This window comes from Colobus angolensis, unplaced genomic scaffold (assembly GCF_000951035.1).
Source record: "Colobus angolensis palliatus isolate OR3802 unplaced genomic scaffold, Cang.pa_1.0 Scaffold175, whole genome shotgun sequence".
NCBI classification, from domain to species: Eukaryota; Metazoa; Chordata; class Mammalia; order Primates; family Cercopithecidae; genus Colobus; species Colobus angolensis.
In genome coordinates, this window is record NW_012114877.1 from 3929508 (window position 1) to 3953063 (window position 23556).

The 23556-nt window shown below is 37.8% G+C and overlaps 1 protein-coding gene across 3 annotated transcripts in view; it reads right to left on the reverse strand.

Moving 5' to 3' along the window:
- HIBADH (3-hydroxyisobutyrate dehydrogenase) overlaps positions 1–23556 on the reverse strand; it is a 145404-nt gene that overhangs the window by 1051 nt on the left and 120797 nt on the right. For all 3 annotated transcript variants that reach the window (XM_011938596.1, XM_011938598.1, XM_011938597.1), the window contains 3 exons: positions 16274–16407; positions 11346–11422; positions 4139–4295 (listed from right to left, as the gene is read on the reverse strand). In XM_011938596.1, coding sequence (XP_011793986.1) covers positions 4139–4295; positions 11346–11422; positions 16274–16407 — 368 coding nt within the window. The remainder of the gene's footprint in view (positions 1–4138; positions 4296–11345; positions 11423–16273; positions 16408–23556) is intronic.

The window sequence follows — 23556 nt, forward strand, 5'->3', positions numbered from 1 at the left end:
AGCCAGGTGAAAACATCGGGGTGGCAGGGAGGTGGTGGGCAAGGAAGAATGATCCTGGCAGACAGAACAGCAAATGTGAAGGTTTGCAAGAGAAAGAACAAGAGGGAGAAGTGAGTTCAGCATGATGAAAGCAAGGAGTGGGGGATGGGAAAGAAAATCAGTCTGTTTGAGGCATGCAAAAGCCAAGGCATCTGGGGGCTTGTCAGACAAGTTGCAGGGATGGACTTTAAGTAACTGAAACTACTACAAAAACTTCAAAGGAGAAGTGACACAATCAGGATTTTACATTTTAGAAGCGCACTCTTGCTTTGTTGTGGAAAATAAACTGGAGAAGATCAGGCTGAAACACAAGATCAGTTAAGATGTATTTGTGGTACGAGGCTCAGCCAAGGTACTGCTAGCGGGGGAGGAGGGATGGATTCAAAGCATATTCAAGAAGCAGAATGAACAAACGTCATGGGGAATGAGGGAGAGTAAGCCAAGTATGGGCACATCTTGTCTGTCTTACTATGCTTCACTTTATCATGCTTCACAAATAATGCATGCATGTTTTTGTATTTTAATAATCAAAGGTTTGTGGCAATCCTGCATTGAGCAAGTCTATCAGCACTGTTTTTCTAACAGCATGTGCCCAGTTCATGCAGCTGTCACATTTTGGTAATTCTCACAATATTTCAAACTTTTTCATTACTATTATTTCTGTTATGGTGACTGTGATCAGTGACTTTTTTTTTTTTTTGAGATGGAGTTTCTCTCTTGTTGCCCAGGCTGGAGTGTAGTGGTGCAATCTTGGCTCACTGCAACTTCCGCCTCCCAGGTTCAAGCGATTTTCCTCCCACAGCCTCCTGAGCAGCTGGGATTACAGGCATGTGCCACCACACCCGGCTTTTTTATTTTTAGTAGAGTTATTTTAGTAGGGTTTCGCCATGTTGGCCAGGCTGGTGTTGAACTCCTAACCTCAGGTGATACACCCGCCTCGGCCTCCCGAAGTGCTGGGATTACAGGCATGAGCCACTGTGCCCAGTGATCTTTGATGTTATTATTGAAACCGTTTTGGGGTGTCACAAAGCGCATATAAGATGGTAAACATAATCGATAAATGTGGTACACATGTGTTCTGACTGCCCTGCCACTGAATGGCAGCTCTCTCTCTTTCAACCCTCAGGCCTTCCTATTCCCTGAGACACAAAATATTGAAATTAGGTCAATTAATAACCCTACAATGATCTCTCAGTGTTCAAATGGAAGGAGTCAGCTGTCTCACACTTTAAATCAAAAGCTAGAAATGATTAAGCTTAGTGAGGAAGACGTGTAGAAAATCAAGACAGGCTGAAAGGCAGGGCCACTAAAACAAACAGCAAAATGCAAAGAAAAAATTCTTGAAGAAAATTACAAATGCTATTCCAGTGAACACATGAATGATAAGTGAAACGGCCTTACTGCTGATAGGGAGAATGTTTGAGTGGTCTGCATAGATCAAACCAGCCACAACATTCCCTTAAACCAAAGCTTAACCCAGAATAAGGCCCTAACTTTCTTCAATTCTATGAAGGCTGAGAGAGGTGAGGAAGCTGCAGATGTGTGAAGCTAGCAGTCATTAGTTCATGAGGTTTAAGCAAAGAAGCCATCTCCATAATATAAAAGTGGAAGGTGAAGCAGCAAGTGCTGATGGAGAAACTGCAGGAAGTTATCCAGAAGATCCAGCTATCACTGATGAGGGCGGCCACACTAAACAACAGATTTTCAGTGTAGATGAAACAGCCTGCTGTTGGAAGATATCATCTAGGACTTTCACAGCTAAAGAGAAGTCAATGTCTGGTTCCAAAGCTTCAAAGGACAGGCTAACCCTCTTGTTAAGGGCCAGTGCAGCTGGTGACTTGAAGTTGAAGCCAATGCTCATTTACCATTCCAAAAATCCTAGGGCCCTTAAGAATCACACTGAATCTGCTCTGCCTGTGCTCTACAAATGGAACAACAAAGTCTAGAAGAAAGTGCATCTGTTTATGGGATGGTTTACTGAATATTTTAAGCCCACTGTTGAGACCTACTGGTCAGAAGATTCCTTTCAAAACATGACTGCTCACTGACAGTACACGTAGTCACCCAAGGGTGCTGATGGAGATGTACAAGATTAATGTTGTTTTCATGTCTATGAACACAACATCCAATTCTGTAGCCCATGGATCAAAGAGTCATTTTTCAACTCTTATGTGAGAAATATTTCATAAGGCAATAGCTACCATATATAGTGATTCCTCTGACAGATCTGGGCAGAGTAAACTGAAAACCTTATGAAAATAATTTGCCATTCTAGATGCCATTAAGAATATTTGTGATCCATGGGAGGAGGTCAAAATATCAACATTAACAGGAGTTTGGAAGAAGCTGATTCCAATGCTCATGTATAACTTTGAGGCCTTTAAGACTTCAATGGAGAAAGTCACTGCAGATGTGGTGGAAATAGAACTAGAATTAGAAGTGAAGCCTGCAGATGTGACTGAATTACTACCATCTTGTGCTAAACTTGAAGGGATGAGGAGTTGCTTCTTATGGATGAGCAAAGAAAGTGGTTTCTTGAGATAGATCTACTCCTGGTGAAATGACAACAAAGGATTTAGAATATTACACAAATTTAGTTGATAAAGTAGCATCAGGGTCTGAGAGGATTGCCTCCAATTTTGAAAGAAGTTCTACTGTGGGTAAAATGCTATCAAACAGCAGCACATAAATCTTCTATGAAAGGATGACTCAATCAATGCAGTAAACTTAATTACTGTCTTATTTTAAGAAATTGTCACAGCCACCCAACCTTCAGCAACCACCACCCTGGTCAATCAGCAGTCACCAACCTCAAGGCAAGACTTTCCACCAGCAAAAAAGTATGACTCACTGAAGGCTCAAATAATTGTTAGCATTTTTTAGCAGTAGAGTGTTTTAAAATTAAGATATGTATATTGTTTAGACATATGCTACTGCACACTTAATAGACTACGGCATAGTATACATGTAATTTTTATATGTACTGGGAAACCAAAAAATTTGTGTGACTTGCTTTGTTGTGGTTGTCTGGAACTGAACCTACAATATCTCCAAGGTATGCTTGTGTGGTATCTAGGTATATGTATTCTTACTTTTTCTTTTTCTTTTTTCTTTTTTTGTTTTTTTGAGATGAAGTCTTGCTCTGTTACCCAGGCTGGAGTGTAATGGCACGATCTCAGCGGACTGCAGTCTCCACCTCCCGGGTTCAAGCGATTCTCCTGCCTCAGCCTCCTGAGTAGCTGGGCTTACAGATGCGTGCCACCACGCCTGATTAATTTTTTGTATTTGTAGTAGAAACGGGGTTTCACCATGTTAGCCGGACTGGTCTCGAACTCCTGACCTTAGGTGATCTGCCCACTGTGGCCTCCCAAAATGCTGGGATTATAGGCATGAGCCACCGCGCCTGGCCGTATTCTTACTTTTGAATCAGAAACAAACAAAAAAACCCACCCTCAACTGGGAGAAAATAGCACTGCAGAAATCTGAAAGTTAGCTGGCTAAAAATTATTTTCTACAGTTGACAGCATAGACTTTCTAAAGTTGAGATCTCAAATTTAAGAGAAGGACGACAGTCTGCTTTTCAAATGACTTAACTAATTTTTACATATAAATCCATATATTAAAATCTTAAAGCAGGAAGATGTATTTGGAAATCTATTATCAATGGGAAAATCCTCTCTTGTGATGCATGATGCACTGCCAGTGTATTATCAATGAGAAAATTCTCACTGCTCTCATTTAAGAAATTGGTAAATTAACATAAGTTTATGATGAACCAAATTTTACCAGCTCATATAAACAAACCCAAGCGTGCGCGCGCGCGCGCACGCGCACACACACACACACACATACACACACACACACACACACACACACACAGCCTGGCCCATTCTTTTCATCCAAAAGGCCAGGAATAAAAATGAACAAGATACGGATTTTCATCTAAGCTAGGTTTTTACTCTTTCAGTGAGAGTGAATATTCTAGTAATTTTGCCTCTTCTATGAGACATATGCTTTATTAAGAGAAAGAGAAGGAAAGTGTTATTAGACCATGAAACATTTTTCCTTCTCTCTTGGTTAGTGTCTACATTTACCATACCTTAGCCATGAGTGTTGTTCCAAATCCACCCTGATAGTTATTAGCCGAGGGAACACCGTCCATCACTCCAGGCACAGGATTGTAAGTGTCACTTGACCAACACCGTCCTGAGCTCATGTTTAGGATTTTAGCCAATAGTTTTGGGTCAAGCCCTAACCTGTCAAAGGTCAAAGAAAAGAAGTGTTAAGTGTCAAAATGTACAAGTCATGCGTGACTTATTTATGTATGGGGATGCTCCATCTTCTCTCTCCATTTATTATATGTCTTCTAAAATCTAAGCAGATTGATATGAGAGTGAAGAATCCAATTTTGAATTATAGGGTACTAAACACTACTGGTTAAATAACATTTTTGAGCCAGGACCATTTTGCATTTAGAGAAAACCTTCTATGTTATCCTATTATTAAGAAAAACTAATACATAATTGCATAAAAGTACTATTGGTTTATCACACTCATGGGTTTTCTAATCTTTGGACATTACTACATTTATGTGTCACATAAGAACCTTAAACCAATATGATAATTTAAATTCTACATTCTTTACCCACAAATGATATATTTCAGAAAGAAATATTGACAGATAAACGATGCATCATGGGAGTCTGTGTGAATGCATTTATATGTATGTTTATTCCTTTAGTTTTTATAAGAATAAATGCAAGAGATGAGCCAGGAGCTGTAAACGAGCTTAAGAAAAGTTATTATAAAAGACGACTTTTTTGCTGCAAACTTTTCCTTACTTATTAAATCTTTATTAGACAATCTTGCTTATGAAGCAAGTCTGCAGAGTTGTGACATATGCTATCTATTCAGAGACATGCATTATAGTTCTGGGTCAACTGCTGATAAGGTTACTGATCCTGATAAAACAAAGCTTGCCCAAGCGGAAACATCATTTGTTCTATCACTGGGCTGATGGCATAAACGGCTGTTCAATATGGACCCTAGAAAAAATAGAATCAAAATGCTCCATTACTTGGATTCTAAAGATATAATGCAGTTTGGGAAGCACAATTTTGCTAAGTATCATTGAATCAAGTTTCAAATAAAACTTTATACCTAGCAATTTATTTGGTTTCTTTCATACACAGAGCCATTATGAAACAATTGTCATAAAAGCTTCCCGCTTTTTCTTAAAACCAACCTCTTCCAGAAAATAAAAACATTGAAAAGAGACACTTATGTAAATGTTAAACAAACTGTGCATCTTGGCATGCTTAGATTGTTTGTGTGTCTAAAACACATGTCTGTTTATTTCAAAATCTGAATATCATGGCCAATAAAACATTTTTTTCAGATGCTAGAGCAGGGGGCTGAGGCTAACAGCCAAAAATATGTATGGAATTACCACATAATACAACTGTTATGTAATCAGGCTTTAAGGGGTAGCTGTGGTTCCCAGACTGCTATGTGGCATATCAAGTATCTGAATTCATATGGTGGCCCATGTTATAGTGATGGGTTTTACTAAGGATTATAACAGATACAGAAACTCAGTCTAAATCAGCTATCATTCATTCTGTTCAACTGTAGATTCCCAGAGAGAAACCCAACAGTTTCATTCATTCTTTTATAAAGACCCAAGTTCACTGCATGTCTAGTTTGCTACTGATGCTTGCTTTCTCCTTTTAAATAAGATTAGGCTATCAGTATGCTATTGTAGTATATCACTTAGGAAAAGATAAAGCCAGTGTGCTTAGAGAATAATTGTGAAAAGTAAAACCACAAATTAACAATTAGTTAATTTGCTATAACTGGAACATACAAATGTTCAAGAATGCATACATCTAATATGCTCCATAAGGAGAAAATACTTTTAAAGACTCCAAAATGTCGCTTTCTCCCTCCATCTGAAATACAATTTCAGGGCTTCCTAATTTAGATCTTTTAAGATGGTTCATCACATTTAAAGCAGCAGAATTCCTCCCTTCTTTCTAATCTACCAGGTTACACTCAGTAGTAGCTCACAAGAGCTTTTACGGCTAAGGAAATTGTTTTCTATAATATTCAACAAAATGGTGAGCAAAGCTAATTACCCTAACTTTGTAAAACTCTACATTATTCTTGAATGTTCAAGGAAGAGTACTGGTACTGATTGATGGAAGCCCTTTTTGGTGAACACATTACTATTTAGAAGCATCCTGAGGGGCACACACAAAAAATCAGGCGGCAGTTTTTCATTCTCACTTTTCAAATCTGATGCTTCCCCACCGTGCTGATTCCCTTCAGGAGATAGTTACTCCCTCTCCACTTCCCTCCCCCTGCCCCCACCCGCAGCAAAGTGTATCATTAAAAAGAGCAAGTTAGAAGTGTTTTGCATTTCATCTTTCTGAGGATTCTTTCTCTGGCACATACATAACTGACAGTTAAAATTAGACATGATATTAAAATCAGTTACTGAAGTCCTCTGTTTTCCACTGTGCCCAAGGCTTGTAATGGTCTGAAACCAGCTAGAATACACAGTAATTGTCATTCAGAGTCTATCCTAGAACGTCATGCTTCACTGGAGAAGACTGAGTTTCCATTCGAAATCAACAAATTAATCCAAGACAGGTATCTGAAAGGGCAAGTTTAATAGGAAGCAGCTACTGGGCTCTCAACCATGATAAAATGTTATTGCTGTTTCCCTGTAAATTGGCTGGGAACATATGATACTTTCTGCATAAGAGCCCCATTGCTGTTCAGAAGATATACAGCTCAAGCCATCAAAAGAATGACAGTCTGTCAGTCCCCATAATAACTTGCCACTGGATGTGGTTCGAGAGTGCATGCGTGCACGCATGTGGCTTTACAATTGCTGGAATGTTCTCTGATATAAACAGAATGAATTCATTGCTCTGACTGCATATATAATGCATCTCAAATAAACGTCACTGTGTCAAATCTACTCACCTCTAAAACATAAGAATTTTAAATGAGGTTTTGGAAGAAGTAAAAATAATGCATAAACTGTAAAAAAATTTTAAAAATTAAACATTTGCCTTCATTGTAACCAAGACTTTAAGGGCCAAAAAAGTTGGTTTATATTATCTGTGAGTAATCTATACTGTCTGGTTTTACGAAAGAACGAAACAAATTATGTCACTAAACTGGGATGTTTGTATCACAGGAACATACCTGGAAATGAAACATCTAAGACCATGTCAATTTTAATTAATCACTTATCCATCAATGTTTACTGAGATCTACTATACCCAAGTGCTACATGTGCAGCCAAGGAGACAGTAAGAAGGAAGCTAAGAGGAGGCTGTGCCTGTCTGCCAGGAGGGCTGAGTTAAGACCCACCTGGATAACTTTTACCTTTGGCAAGAGAAGTGCCATATCTTGTCCCCTCACTCATTCACTCCCCTACCTCCTCCCTCCTCTCCTTATTTATCTGACAAATCTTCACTGGGTGCCTAATACCTGCCAGGTATATTCTTAAGATATGGCAATGAGTAAACAAACCATTCCCCTTCATGGAGCTTCTAGATGGGAAGACAGGTAATAAACAGACAAATAAATATGTAATGCCAGCTAGTGAGACATGTTAGGAAGAAAAAGATTAAAGTACAATTTAATTTCAAACAATAACCACCTCACCACAACCACAAATATCATTACCACATATCGACACCTATACTGTGTGCCAGAAATTGTTTTACGTGGGTTAACTCAATCTTCACAACCCAGTGGGTAGATGTAATTATTTTTGTCATTTTATAAATGAGAAAAGCTTAATTATGTGGCACAGCTTGGATGCAGACCTACATGCACGCCCAAACACATGCTATTGTATTGGCTAGTAGTTGACTATTAAGTAGGTGGTGAACTTAATATGTATTGGTATACGTAGGTGGTAAACCAATACATATTGGCTAGTTGTTGATAAAATATGATGGCATTTTATCAGTTTATTAAGAAATTTGTATGATAAGTGAATGATTTGGGTTGACATAGTCTTAGATGTTTCATTTCCAGATCTTTTCCTGTGATACAAACATCCCAGTTTAGTGACATAATTTGTTTTGTTCTTACGTAAAACCAGACAGTATAGAGACATACAAAGAACAAACTTTTTGGCTGTTTACAAATTACAAACCTTTGCCATCTGTTATATTTATTAGGGTACACAACTAAGGCTCCAGTCATCACATAAATGCAAAAGCAACATCTTCTAAGGGCAGTATGCAAGAAACTATTAATAAAACTACACTGGAGGGAAAGTTCTCATCTTGAACAGCTTTCCAGAAGTTCGGCTGCTTCAAGCTTCTTTTGGTGGAAGACAATACAGTGGGTGCTGGAGGAGCCTGGGCCTGGTTGGTAATGCAAATAACTTGTTATACTACCAATATATATATATATATATTTTTTTTTTTGAGATGGAGTCTAGCTCTGTCGCCCGGGCTGGAGTGCAGTGGCCTGATCTCAGCTCACTGCAAGCTCCGCCCCCGGGGTTTACGCCATTCTCCGGCCTCAGCCTCCCCAGTAGCTGGGACTACAGGCGCCCGCCACCTCGCCCGGCTCGTTTTTTGTATTTTTTAGTAGAGACGGGGTTTCACCGTGTTAGCCAGGATGGTCTCGATCTCCTGACCTCGTGATCCGCCCGTCTCGGCCTCCCAAAGTGCTGGGATTACAGGCTTGAGCCATCGCGCCCGGCCTATTTTTTAAATCAATTTCCAGTGGAGCTGGTAATTTAAAACAACAAAACATTATCAATGTTGTCTCTATGTGATACACAGGAAGAAAACCTCTCTAATACAAGTAGGGTACTTTCAGGGCCATAAAACTATGATTCTAATGCCTATGTAGGAATCCAATTAGAAAGCAGAAAGGTCTAATAAAAAAGGAATCTCAAAATATATTGTATACCATATTTTGTACTCTTTACTTTTTTTTTTTTTTTTACAACATTTAAAAATTTTGCTAACATCCATAAAGACTCATTGTAAAAGAGCATAGGGTCAATAAGAATTTTAAACTTGTAAGATTTTATTCTTCATTTTTTTAAAAAAAGGTGAACAGTGTTCCAGAAAAACCACTGACTTATGAGAATAAAATTAATCAGAGATGATCACTTCACAGGAATGGGTGACTCAGTTTGTAAATGTTGACATTAATGCTCTGAAAAATTTCACTTCAGAGTGGACAGAATATAAATGTGGCTAAACCATTTTGATGCTATACTACTTTGTGGGAATTTACTACTTGGGAATTTATGCTTGCTGATGCCAATTTTCTCTTTCACCTTGCAGAGCTCGATAAATCGTGGCCACTCTCTATACTCTATTAGAGAACAATCCTGTCACTTTAAACCATGTCTGTAAACCATGGAGAAAAGACAATAGCAGAAGCATTCATTTCTAGGGCCTTTAAACCACTGAGAATCTTTGTAAGATAAAGTGGTAAAATCCTCATGTTATGAAAATAAGCAATTCATTGGTATAATCTGAAACACTAGAAACTTATACATTATTTTTAACAGTTAAGTACAACTAGTGAGTTTCTGCCTTGTGTTCAGACTTTTAAAATATATTTTATGTTATATGTATCAGTATATATGTAGAGTTTTAGAAAAATGAAATATTTAAAAGTTTCATATTTCTAAATAATAATTTTGTCATAGTTGATCAGAGCCAAAAATAAGGGAATCTCTGTTAATTGCTTCTGCTCTCTTACATGTCTTTTTTTTTTTTTTAATCACTTTTCATTTTCTCCTTGAAAACGAACCCACTACAAGTGAGTGGGCAAAGAGGGAAAGTTGTAGTACAGTATAGCCTAGGTTCATCCAGCCTTTTACTTTATATAATCATTTATATCCAGAAAATAAAAATAAAATTCTAAACATACATATGCATACCAATCCTGCTGTCAACACCAATTGTATATGCAATTTATGTTCCAGAAATGTACATTTTCCTCTTCCATGAAATTGGTCTAGAGAATGAACATGAAAACAAGTTGCTAGTAACCAGTTTTTCAATTATAAGTGACCCATATCCTAAAACTGGCCACAATACAAACATAACACTCTGAAAAGGTGCCTATATACTACCACTTTTATTAAGGCTCTGTACAGACATGCTTTACCGTCTTATGGACATTCAATTTTAAAATGTAAATGGTACACGATATTGATAAACCAATTAGTGCTGATGCAAAGCAAATTCCTCTTTTATCTCAATTACAACATGACAACTTAATAGGTCAAGATAGTTAAACATCTGAGACAAGGGCAATTCAATAAAATAACAGCATCTTGATATGGTAATTAAGAGGAAATGTGAATCCGTTACTGTGTTTTCAAAAATATCTCAAGTATGTTGGCTCTTTTTATTACTTTTATTAAAAGCTGTGCTAGGAAACACTATTCTGTTTTGTGATATATTTGGTAAGCAGTTTTGGGGAATGTGATGAAAGCAACTGAGTAAAGCATCCTGCTCATTAAGCATTTTCTAAAGTAAGCAATGTATATTTATTATTTTCATGAAATATAAAACATTCAAAAAATTAATTAGGTGATTAATCATATGTAGCATTACTAACCCAAAAGATTAAAGGCTAAAATTAAGACATTAACCTTAAGCATTTAAAAGATGATCATCCATAGGAAAAACAGAATTCCTGAATCACTTTAAGCAAAGTATGCCATTTTAATAGAAAGATACATACTAATGCAAAGTAACTAAACGACAGGCAAAATAAAGTGAAACAGTTATACATATGAACTGCAGCTTTATGAATGCTATCCAGTTTTTAGCCTGAGAATGAACCACCAAGAACACTTTTAGGGCAGATTTGGGGGACCATATTTTTAAAAGGTACATAAACTAGTCACATGGTAGCATACCACTTGAATTCACTACACACTAAAACTATGTCTTACACAAATTTGTCCCGACATTGCCAAAGTATGTTTAAATTTTATAGTAAAAATGTTTCTTGCATTTCAACATAATAGAAGAAATGGGGCTCCCATATAAAAAGGACAATATAACTTCCGATGCACAGGCAATACATTTTATGGCTATGGCAAAAAGTATTCATGCTCTCCTGGGTCCTATTGCTTGTCCAATAAGCAAAGTCTATTCAAGTTCAATAATGAAGTACTTTCAAAATGTTCTTGGATCAACTCATTTATCTCTCATGAACATCATTTTTTTAACATCAGAAAATCAAATAGGAAAGCCTATAAAAATGTTAGTATAAAAATGTACTATTCAAACCTGATTCCAAGATTCATAGTTTCAGCAGTTCCGATCATACTAATAGCTAACAGCATGTTGTTGCAGATCTTTGCCGCCTGAAAATAAATTGAGTACATATTAAATATCTGTATTTTCAAGCTAAAACTCACAGGATGTTTTTCCTTGCCCAATTCCAGGGGCTACTTTCTAAAAGAAATAACATTCAACTGTTGATTTTCTCGAGTGGGGAAGAGAACGTGATGCAGCCTGGCTTCCTCTGAACCTCATGCTATCCCAGAGCAGACTTGCAGGTCTCCTCCACTAGGTAATAAATTTGCCTATGTGAAAATTTATTTTCCACATAGCTACTACGGGCTCAGCACTGTAGGGTACAACTGCTCTTTACGGGATAGAACTTACAGTCTAATTGGGAAATGGGAGTAATATGCTATATGAAAAGGCAACAAAACAAGTGGTGAATTGTAAGGTAGAGGCTATAAGAGATAGGAGGAGGAGTTCAGAGCAACACGATCACTGAAGGCAGGAAGAGAGAGGAAGTGGAACCTGAAATCATCCTTTAGGAGGCCAAGGCAGGATTTAAACAGGCAAGAAAGGGAACGAAGGAGATCAGGGAGAAGGGTAAATATATAAGGATTAAATATTTTACATGGGATGTTGCTGGGGAACAGTAAGAAAATTTATTAATATGCCTATGTTTTAAGGAATGGTGAGAAATCTGGTAGTTAAGAGTGGGGCAAGAACATGTCAGCTATGAAAGCTAGGGTGGAGAGTTAAAATTTGACACGGTAGGAAATTGGGATCTATTCAAAGTTTCAGAATGGGGAAGCACTATGATGATACAAGCATCTTGATGGAGTTGGTCTGGGTTATGGTGTTGGACTGAGGGGTAAATTTGGCATTCAGAGACCTATTAGGCCCCCTGAGCAGTAAACTAGGTGTGAGACACTGAAAGAAAGGGTTGGACCAGGTCCTGTGTTGAATGGAAATGAAGGTCAACAATGAGAGTAATTTGAATTAATAGAGCTTGAAGACTGTGTAAGACTATGGAGACAATAAATATATCTAAGATAATACCAAGTCTAGAGTGAGATAGAGTCCTAGTGACTAGGATAAAAGCATTAAGAGGAGGAGTGAGAGAGAGAGAGAGAGAGAGAGAGAGAGAGAGAGAGAGAGTATGTATGTGTATTGGGAGGGGGAGGGAAACAACTAGCTTGATTTCAGTGTTCAGTATTGTTTAATCATCTCTGTCAATCACCTCATATTTCTAAATGAAAGTTACTTTTCAAGAAAAAGTTTGAAGTCCATGGGTTATTGCTGCCTGATTATACTACAAATAGAGCTATGGCAAGTACAGTTGACCCTTGAATGATGAGGGGGTTAGGGGTACCAACCCCCAGTTGCAGTCAAAAACCTATGTATAACTTTTGACCCTCCAAAAACTTAACTACTAATAGCCCACTGTTGACTGGAAGCCTCGTCAATAACAAACAGTTGATTAACACATATTTTTACATGTATTATATATTGTATTCTTACGGTAAAGTAAGCTAGAGAAAAAATGTTACTGAATCATGAGGAAGATAAAATATATTTATTATTCATTAAGTGGAAGTGGATCATCATAAAGGTCTTCAATTCCATCATCTTAATAATGAGTAGGCTGAGGAGGAAGAGGAGGTGTTGGCTCTTTGCTGTCTCAGGGGTGACAGAGGCAGAAGAGGTGGAGGTGGTAGAAGGGGAGGCAGGAGGGGCCGGCACACTTCAGATAACTTTATGGAAATTGTAATTTCTATCAGACTCTTCTGCTGTTTCATTTCTCCAAAAACGTTTTTGTATGGTACCAATCCGTCTTCCACTGTTTGCTTTATTTTCAGTGTCTGTATCATAGAAAGGTCCATGTTGTAAAAGAAGTTGAAAGGAGTCTTGAATAATCAGAATCGTTCTGCCTTACTGTCTAATGTCAATTTGTTTCCTGGCACTGCTTTCAGTACATCATCTTCCTCCTCATCTGGCACTGTTCAGAAGCACTCATCTCCATCAAGTCTCTTCTGTTAATTACTCTGGTGTGGTGTCTACTAGCTCTTGAATTTCTCCAAGATCCGTATCTTGAAAGCTTTCATACACTCCCCACCTTTTCTGCCATATGCCCAGTCTCTTTAGTGATTTCCTTGATTGGCCCTGTCATAAATCCTGTGAAGTCCTGTACAACATCTGGACACTTTTTTCCAGCAGGAATTTACTGTTAGGGACTTGATGGCTTTCAAGGTGTTTTCTACAGTAACAATGGCATCTTCAGTGGTGTAATTGTTCCAGATTTTCATGATGTTCTATCAGGGTTTTCATCCACAGTGACAATCCTTCCCATAGAGTACCATGTGTAATGAGCCTTAAAGGTCCTTAGGATCCCCTAATCTAGAGGCTGAATTAGGGGTGTTGTGTTTAGGGGCAAGTTGGCCCCTTGGATGCCTTCAGTGTTGAACTCATATTATTCTGGGTGGCCAGGGGTACTGTCCAATATCAAAATAACTTTAAAAGTCAGTCCCTTACTGGTAAGGTATTTCCTGACTCCAGAGACAAAGCCATTGATGGAAACAATCCAGAAACAGGGTTCTCATTGTCCAGGCCTTCTTGCTGTACAACCAAAAGACAGGCAGCTGGTATTTATCTTTTTACTCAAAGCCTCAGGAGTTAGCAACTTTATAGATAAGGGCAGTCCTGATTATCAGCCCAACTGCATTTGTACAAAACAGTAGAGTTAGCCTATCCTTTCCTGCCTTAAATCCTGGTGCTTGCTTCTCTTCCCAATAAATGTCCTTTGAGCATCCTTTTTATTTCCCCCCATAATAGGGCACTTCTGTCTGGATTAAAAACTCATTCAGGCAGATATCCTTTCTCTTCAACTATTTTTCTTAATGGCACCTGGGAACTGTCTGCTGTCTCTTGGTTGGCAGAAGCTACGTCACTTATTATCTTGACATTTTTTAAGCAAACCTCTTCCTAAAATTATCAAACCATCCTTTGCTGGCATTAAATTTTCCAGCTTTAGATCCTTCATTTTCTTTTTGCTTTAAGTTGTCATACAATGACTTCACTTTTTCTTGAATCATATTAGATGTAAGTATGCCTTTCTATAGCAATCCTGCATCTACATAAAAGCTACATTTTCAATGTGAGATAAAAAGATGTTTTGCAGAAAGTGCAAGCCTGCTGGAGTAGCTGCAGTGATGGGTTCATGACTATTCTTTTCTTTTTTTACAATGGTCCTTACATTGGATTTGTTTATCTTGAAATGGAGGGCAAATGCAACTGCAGACCTCAATCCATGGTACATATCAGGCAATTCAGCTTTTTCTTGTGATGTCATGACTTTTCTCAGCTTCTTGGGAGCACTTCCAGCATCACTGGTGGCACTTTGTATGGGTCCTATGGTGTCATTTAAGGTTTATGGTATTGCACTAAACATGATAAAAAAAATACAAGAGAATTCCAAGAGATCAGTGTTTACTATGATATACAATTTACTGAAGAGATGAACCACTCACACAAAGATGATTAGTGTCACATGACATTTTATGCCTAATACTTGTAACACGTGAGTTCACTGCAATAGCAACAGGAGGTGGCCACAAAATTATTACAGCAGTACAGTATTACTACAGTTAATTTTATGCTGTTATGATTTAATACTTCTTTTCCCAACTGTGAATGGTGCCATGTATGGTCTATAAGTGTTTGTAAATTTTGATAAATTTTCACTCTTTGTAACAGATTTGTGCATATTTATAAACTAATATCTATCTACATATATTGTATGCGTTCATGACATATCTTTTTCTTAATTTTTTTGGTTTGTTTTTTTTTTTTTGAGACAGTCTCGCTCAGTCGCCCAGGCTGGAGTGCAGTGGCGCGATCTCGGCTCACTGCAAGCTCCGCCTCCCGGGTTCACGCCATTCTCCTGCCTCAGCCTCCCAAGTAGCTGGGACTACAGGTGCCCGCCACCACGCCCAGCTAATTTTTTGCATTTTTAGTAGAGACGGGGTTTCACCGTGTTAGCCAGGATGGTCTCGATCTCCCGACCTCGTGATCCGCCCGCCTCAGCCTCCCAAAGTGCTGGGATTACAGGCGTGAGCCACCACGCCCGGCCAATTTTTTTCGTATTTATAGGCCATGTGGTTCATCTGTTTTTTCAAACTGTCACAAATCTTCAGAAAGTTTTCAATATATCTATGGAAAAAAATACATGTATAAGTGGGCCCACGGAGTTCAAATCTGTGTTGTCCAAGGGTCAACTGTAATTACAAAATTAGGTGGAGGAAAATAGCAACTCAGAAACAAGCACTTCAAAATAAGAGCAGTTTTAAGGATGATTTCAGTAGTTGCTGGGATGACATCTCAAGTTCCTAATAATGAAATTTTTTTCCCTTTTTTCTTTTTTTTTGAGATAGGTTCTTGCTCTATCACCCAGGCTGACTGCAATGGCTCTATCATGGCTCACTGCAACCTCGATCCCCTACCCCTGGGCTCAGGTGATCCCCCCACCTCAGCCTCCTAAGTAGCTGGGACTATATAAGTGTGTGTCACCACACTCGACTAATTTTTTTGTTTATGGTAGAGATGCGGTCTTAGTATGTTGCCCTGGCTGGTGTCTAACTCCTGGGCCCAAGTGATCTTCCTGCTTCAGCCTCCCAAAGTGTTGGGATTACAGGCATGAGTCATCATGTCTGGCCAATAATGGAAGTTTTTTTAATAAGTTAATTGACTGATGTCTGCTTAAGCCCACCAGGAATGATGCAAAACTAATTTATTCCAAATAAATTTTTAAAAATCTAAGCAAAGAAAGAATCCAAAGGTTGAAGAAAGAAGAAGAAAAATATGATCAGGAAAGAGAAAGGAACATTAGTCAATTTTACATCATCAAGTCAAGGTCATTAATGTAAAAATCTTACCTGCCCAGTCCCAACAGCTCCACAGTATACCACGTTGGAGCCCATGCACCCCAGCAACTCTTGGGCAGCAGCAAATTCATCTTCAACTCCTCCCACCATAAACGTGAGGTTCCCAGATCGTGCAGCTCCTACACCTGGATCATTTGGGGGTAAAGGGATAGAAGCAAAAGAATACATTTCTTAAAATTTTTAGGCATATAATAAAATTAGAGAAACCAACTAAAAACATCCTGCCTCCAAACTGTATTTATGCCAGGCATGTATAAGATACTCTTAAATCTCTACAGAAATATTCAACAATCATCACCCAGATTAATCACAAACCAAAAGAGACATACAGATTCAGTCATACTCTCAATCTCAACTCACCTTAATCATTTCGGCACAATCATGGCCTAACAGATAAGGGAACTTAAAATGTAAATGTTATTATTCCCATGCATCTATTATTCTCCTAAGAAACCTATTAAGTTACAGAAAGTATACAAAAAAAATTTTACCTGGGCCCTGATCAGCAAAAGAGCAGCCAGAGAGAGGTCTGCTGCCCACGTTTGGATTTGGGGTTCTTGCTCACTCACCCACTCTCCAAATACTATCTATAAGTGAGATCTACAAAGAGGGAGACCTGGCTCTTTGTTCCTTAAACAAGTAGGCATTTCAGATGGTAGATTCTTTTTTTAAGGCAAGGAAAACTGTTGCTTATTTTGACTGATTATTCTCATGTGTACTTTTCAATATTATTTGATTTTTCTTTTCCTTCCTGCTATACATCTTTTGGGCAATTTATTTTTAGTGACATGAGCAAGAAGAAGAAATAAACTTTAACACTGACTTCACTACTCCCTAGTAGCTTTTAACAAAGACTTAATGCATGTTCATTCATTCGAGTGACTGGAGAAACAACTTTTTATTTAGCACAGAAGATATGATCTAGACTTGTCCTAAAAGGAAGAGGAAGAAGCTTCATTCATCTAAATTTTTATTAACTATAAAATCAAGAGTATTATTACTGTTTTTAATATTCAAAGAAATACTGGTTCATAATTTTCAAGCTAGGCTTTATTTTTCAAAACTTCCCAGGCAAGTATGTGGAAGAACTTATTTTACAGTATGGTAAGAACAAAGAAACTGTAATTGTCTGTAGTATGTATGAAACCTGGCCATTAGAATAGACAGCTGCAAGTAATGGCATGCTTTTGAATTTAATGTATTCAATAAAATACAGTATTTATATGTTTTTTAAAAGCCCAAGTGAAGAGATACCTATTTCATTCAAATTGTGAATATTTTGCTTTCTATTTTACAGTTTATACTATTCATAACCAATTATTAAAAGTCAAAAAAAAGTCAGCATTATGCTAGCCAAACAATCTTGGAATAGTGAGTGCCCACATGTTCTGAAAACCTGAGATGCTCACGCATATGGTTAAATTACATTATTTTGCAATATCTTCACTTTGAAATGGATTATATACAAAAACCCAATTTATAAAAAATGCTTTCAGTTAGCCAATCTATGTCATTCAAACATTCTTATTAACATTTAAGTGACCACTGTTTTGTTAGTTTCTAGTTTACTTTATCAAAATGGTAAACCATTAATGTTTTACAATTATTTTGCTCAATTTCTATAGCCATTTTTATTTAAACCATATAACCACCATTCCTCCTAATCCTGTTGATCTCACCTAGAGAAATTAAGTAGACGATTTAAGTCAAAGCTTACAAACAAATCCAGCACTATCCATCACAGATCAATAGCTTTGCTTTGTATTTAGATTATAGACTGCTAAATAGCTTCAGAGTCATTTATTTAAAAAAAATTAATGTTGACAGTGATTCTCAGCTGGTTAGTTTTTTGACAGGTGTACTTTCTCACTTGTTCAAACACATATTTTAAAAAGCAGAAATAAGTTGCTTAAGCAAGAGAAGACCACAAAAGAAAGAATAGTTTATCTTTTAATTCAGAGGTCTGTGGTAGTTCGACTCTTCCCTCATATTGATGTGGTATCATAATTATTTCCGACTTCATCATAACCTACATCCCAAAGTCTAAGGGTCTAACTAAAATGGGTAATTCTAAAGTTTTGACATTCCTTGGAACCAAATCTTATCTTCTCACACATATTCCTTTAATCATACAACACTATCAAGCCTAGTCCCACTGCAAAGGCAGAATTAAGACCTAAATTACCTAGGCATGGTGGTTCACATCTGTAATCCCAGCACTTTGGGAGGCTGAGACTAGTGGACTGCTTGAGCTCAGAAGTTTGAGACCAGCCTGGGCAACAGGGCGAAACCCCATCTCTACAAAAAATACAAAAATTAGCTGGGCATGGTGGCATGTGCCTGTAGTCCCAGCTACTCAGGAGGCTGAGATAGAGGATTGCTTGAATCCAGAAGGTGGAAGCTGCAGTGAGCTGAGATCATGCCACTGCACTCCAGCCTGGACAACAGAGCAAGACCCTGTCTCAAAATCAAAACAGAGACCGAAATTATCCTGAAATAAATGTAACCATTATGAACTTAGGAAAGAATACCTAGAAAGCTGCGACTCTAAAGCTGTGTAAGACAGCTTATGGATTTCATAAGACATTGTATAGATTTTTATGTCTATCAAAAATGAATAAATTTATTACAATGACATGCCATTTTGATTCAAGTCCATTTTCTTTTTTCTTTTTTTTTTTTTTTTGACGGAGTCTTGCTCTGTCGCCCGGGCTGGAGTGCAGTGGCCAGATCTCAGCTCACTGCAAGCTCCGCCTCCCGGGTTTACGCCATTCTCCTGCCTCAGCCTCCCAAGTAGCTGGGACTACAGGCACCCGCCACCTCGCCCAGCTAGTTTTTTTGTATTTTTTAGTAGAGACGGGGTTTCACCGTGTTAGCCAGGATGGTCTCGATCTCCTGACCTCGTGATCCGCCCGTCTCGGCCTCCCAAAGTGCTGGGATTACAGGCTTGAGCCACCGCGCCCGGCCGATTCAAGTCCATTTTCTAAAATATAAAAACACAGAATGCATACTCGGGTAGCTGCTAGAATACTGGAAGAAATATTTATTTTACTGTATATTTTAATAATTGTATATACAAAACCAAAATCTACCCTGTGCTTAATTCTATTACAGCATTTGTCATACTTTATTAAAATCTTGGATTTTCTTGTCTGATTCCTCCATCATAAACTTCCCACAAAGTCAGCACTGGGGGCATGGCTTGCCAGCATCCCCATTATCTATTCTAGTGCATGATATACTCAACAAATGGTTGGTTGATAAATAAATTAATAAGCATGGTATAAAGGGTAAAATATCTGGAGATGTTATATTTTGTTTTGGGTATGTGCCACTTGCTGGCAAACTGTGTGACAAATTATTTAACTTCTGAGTCTCAGTGTATAAAACAGGAAAAGTATTAATAACCTCTTCATAGACTGGCTGTGAATATGTAAATGTATGCTGTAAAATAAAAATGCTATTTATTTATTTTTTGAGACAGGGTCTTGCTCTGTCACCCTGGCTGGAGTGTAATGATCATAGCTCACTGCAGCCTCAACCTCCCAGGCTCAAGCAATCCTCCCACCTCAGCCGTTTGTTGTTGTTGTTGTTGTTGTTGTTGTTTTTGGTAGACGGGGTTTCACTTAGGTTGGTCTCGAACTTCTGGGCTCAAGCAATTCTCCTGCCTTGGCCTCCCAAAGTGCTGGGATTACAAGCATGAGCACCCTGCCCAGCTAAAAATGCTATTTAAATGTAAGGGCTTACTACTTTTTAACTTGAATTTGTGAAGTGGACATTTTCCTATTTAGTTACTTAAGCCATTGTCTTCTCTGGGATAATTTTAGCCTCTCTTTTTAAGTATTAGTGGGTTTGAGCTGCACCTGTAAATAACAGAAGCAGGGTGGCTCAGGTTAAGAAAAACTTTAGTGGTCTACAGCCACTATGTTAAGATGACATCACCGTGAAGACTTCTTGCAAAATCTTTCATTGGCAGCATAGTGAATGGGGAAGACACAAGAAATCTGCATTTGTTTTATCTATTCAACACAATTAACTGGGCACCTACTAAGAATCAGACCCTGTGCTAAGCCCTTGGGTGAAGGATGAATCACAAATGTCCCTGCTCCTAACAAGTTAGGCACTGGTGATTCAGCCACTTCTCTCACTGTCCGTCCCTACTAACCTGGTCTGAGCCACAGGTAACTCCTGCCTGGATTACTGCAATAGTCTCCTACTTTATTTCCTTTCTCCTCCTGTCTCTGTAGTCTGTTCTCCATATAGCAGTTAGAGGAATCCTCTTAAAATATACATCTAGTTCACCCAGCTCATGTTTGTTCCCTATTCCCAACCCTCCAAAGACTTCCTATCACTCTTGGTATAAAATCCCAAGTCCTACAAAGCCCTACATGACATGGCTCTGGGCTACCTCTCCTATTTCATTTCATATCATTCTTCCCATCACTTGTTGCTTTGCAGCCACCTTGCCCTCCTTGCTGTTCTTGAAACAGGTGAAGTATGCTCCCATCTCAAAGCCTTGAACTGGCTATTCCTTTTGCCTGAAATGTTCTTCCCCCAGATATTCATGACTGGTATAGTTTAGTTCATTCAGGCCTCTGTTCAAAATTCACCTCTTGAGAGAGGCCTTCCCTGACCACTCAACCTAACAATCTAAAATAGCAAGCATCTCTTCGCTGTCTCCTTTTCCTGCTTCAATTTTATTCATAGCATTTATCACCTCTTTAACACTTTCATTTGTTTCTGGTCTGTATTCCCTAGAATAACACTAGCTCCATGAGGGTAGTAATTGTAGGCTCATTCACTCACATCCACCAGCTCTAGTACATAAGAGATTCTCAGGAGGCAAGAGAGAAGGAAAGTCCAGGAAACAGACCACAACTGTAATACCATGTGATAACTGCTCTCACAAGATATGCACGAGATGCCAAGGATTACAGACAAAGCATTTCTGTCATTCCAGCAAGTCATTAAATGCTGCTCACCCTGTTTCTTCATCTAGGATGTGAAGTGGTTAGAGAAAACTACCACTGAATTCCTTTTAAGGTTTTGAAATTCTATAATTTTGGGTTTTCAAGTTCATAATCATCCACTTTCCCATATTTATTATATTAACACACAAAACTATGGCATGTTTTATTTTGTACAAAAAAAAAATAGTTCCAAATGAGAAAAAAAATTTTCTCATGTAACTACATTAACCCTAAAAAGCCTAAATATTTGTGGCTGCCTTTAGTGCTTTTTCTAACACTTTCCTGTGATGATGTCTCTAGTGTTTCTCTCCCATAATACTAGAATCGGAAACACTGCACTCATTTGTACAAATAAATGTTTTCAGCAAATGCCCAGACCGTGCAAAATGGGTAGCTGACTACCCTGATTTTAAAGTGATAGACATCTGTCACTTCTCTTGGTAATCTGTTTTGATTTTAGTAAGCCTTATAGGGGAGAAGCACTTTTAAATCTAAGCACAAATCCTCTAAATCAGCCTCTATCTCTTAAAAAAAAAAAAAGGTATCATAGATGACTCCATTTGCTAAACTACCTTCCTTCTTCCCTTCCACACCTACTTATAGTTGACATCAAAAATGTGATCATTGGAGATCCATTCTTCAGTGGTCCTCAACCCTGAGAAAGAGGAAGAAACAATCCTTGTTCTCAACGAGTTTGAAATCTTTTGCTTGTGATGCTGGGGGGAGGGAGACGCTGGAGAATGGAGGTAGCGGAAGGGATAAGGAAAATACATATAGCTAATAAAAGAGTCAGATTCATGCTATTAGAGGGTATACAGTTGTACAGAGGTCCAAAGAGGAAAAATATCATCAGCAAATATTTATTCAGTGCCTTTAACAACTTGCTAGATCTTTGTGCTATGTGTAAAGATTCAACAAGTAAATATATTTGCTGAATCAAAAGTAAGGACTTGTTTTCTGTTAAATTCAGAAACTACTTGAAATACGACTATCACAGAAAGTCCAAAATGTAAGGTCATGGTAGTTATAAAACCTAGTCTTTGCACTCAAAAAGTACAAAATATAATTAGGGAAAGAGATGTATAACTAGAAGAAAATGCCAAAAGGTAGCATCACATACCAAGTATCAGATGAATGAGGGCAATCACCGCCAAATCCTGATTCCCCCTTTCCTTTCATTTTTCAACCTTCGTCATTGAAAGAATAATTCTCAGAAAGAGAAGGGGTGAAAAAACAACAAATTGTTCTTGAAGAGTAATATTCTTGCTGTCAACTGTAGGTAGGCATATAAAAACTCTGATAAGAATATAGGTATTCTGAATCCATTTGCAAATCTAGTTCAGAGCAGTTTAACTAACATGAACTGAGCAGGTAATCTGGTATGCTTTTTATTAGATGCTGAGTTCTGCCTGTTCTCTAAATGCACATAACACTCTACCTCTCTTCACAACCAATGTGGGTATGCTTATCAGAGCAAAAAATTAGAGAGCTTTTAGAAAATCAGAAATAAGGAGAAGTAAGTTCAAGAGACCTGGACAACATAGTGATTACAGTTAATAACAATGTACTGTATTCTTGAAAATTGCTAAGAGAGTAGATTTTAGTGCTTTTATCACACAAATAGTATGTGAGGTAATGCATATGTTAATGATTTCGGTTTAGCCATTCCACAATATGTACATATTTCAAAATATATTGTACATGCTAAATATATACGATTTTTATTTGTCAATTAAAAAACGAAATCAAATTTTCAAAAGAAAACAAAATCAGCATTAAGAACAATAAAAAAAAAGAAACCATAGTATCTCACAACAAATCTCAAATATGGATCTGAGTATCTTAGAAGTCTTGGGAAACCCTATTTGGGAGCAAGCATCTTTTCCTTGAACTGAGTTCCATATTTTTAAAAATTCTCATTTGGAACTTCATGCAGGAACAGTAAATGAAGTAATGAACAATGTTTCCACATTTTTGCATCAAAAATAGTGACCTTTTGTTCCCAAGATAAACTGAATTGAAGCTTGGTTCTTGCTTTGTATCCTTTTCAGGCTAGTCTTAGCCTTATACCTATAAAATAAGTAAAACTTAAATCACCTCATTCTAACATTTATGCTTATCTGTCTCCTAATCTTTGGGCAGTTTTATTTGATATGAGAATGAAAACAGGCTCAAGTCTTAAGTTATACATTAGCATGAAAATAACCAGCAACTGAAAACAATATTCATTATTACTTAACATTTCCTCTTTTTTTATCTGAGACGGAGTCTCAATCTGTCGCCCAGGCTGGAGTGCCATGGCGC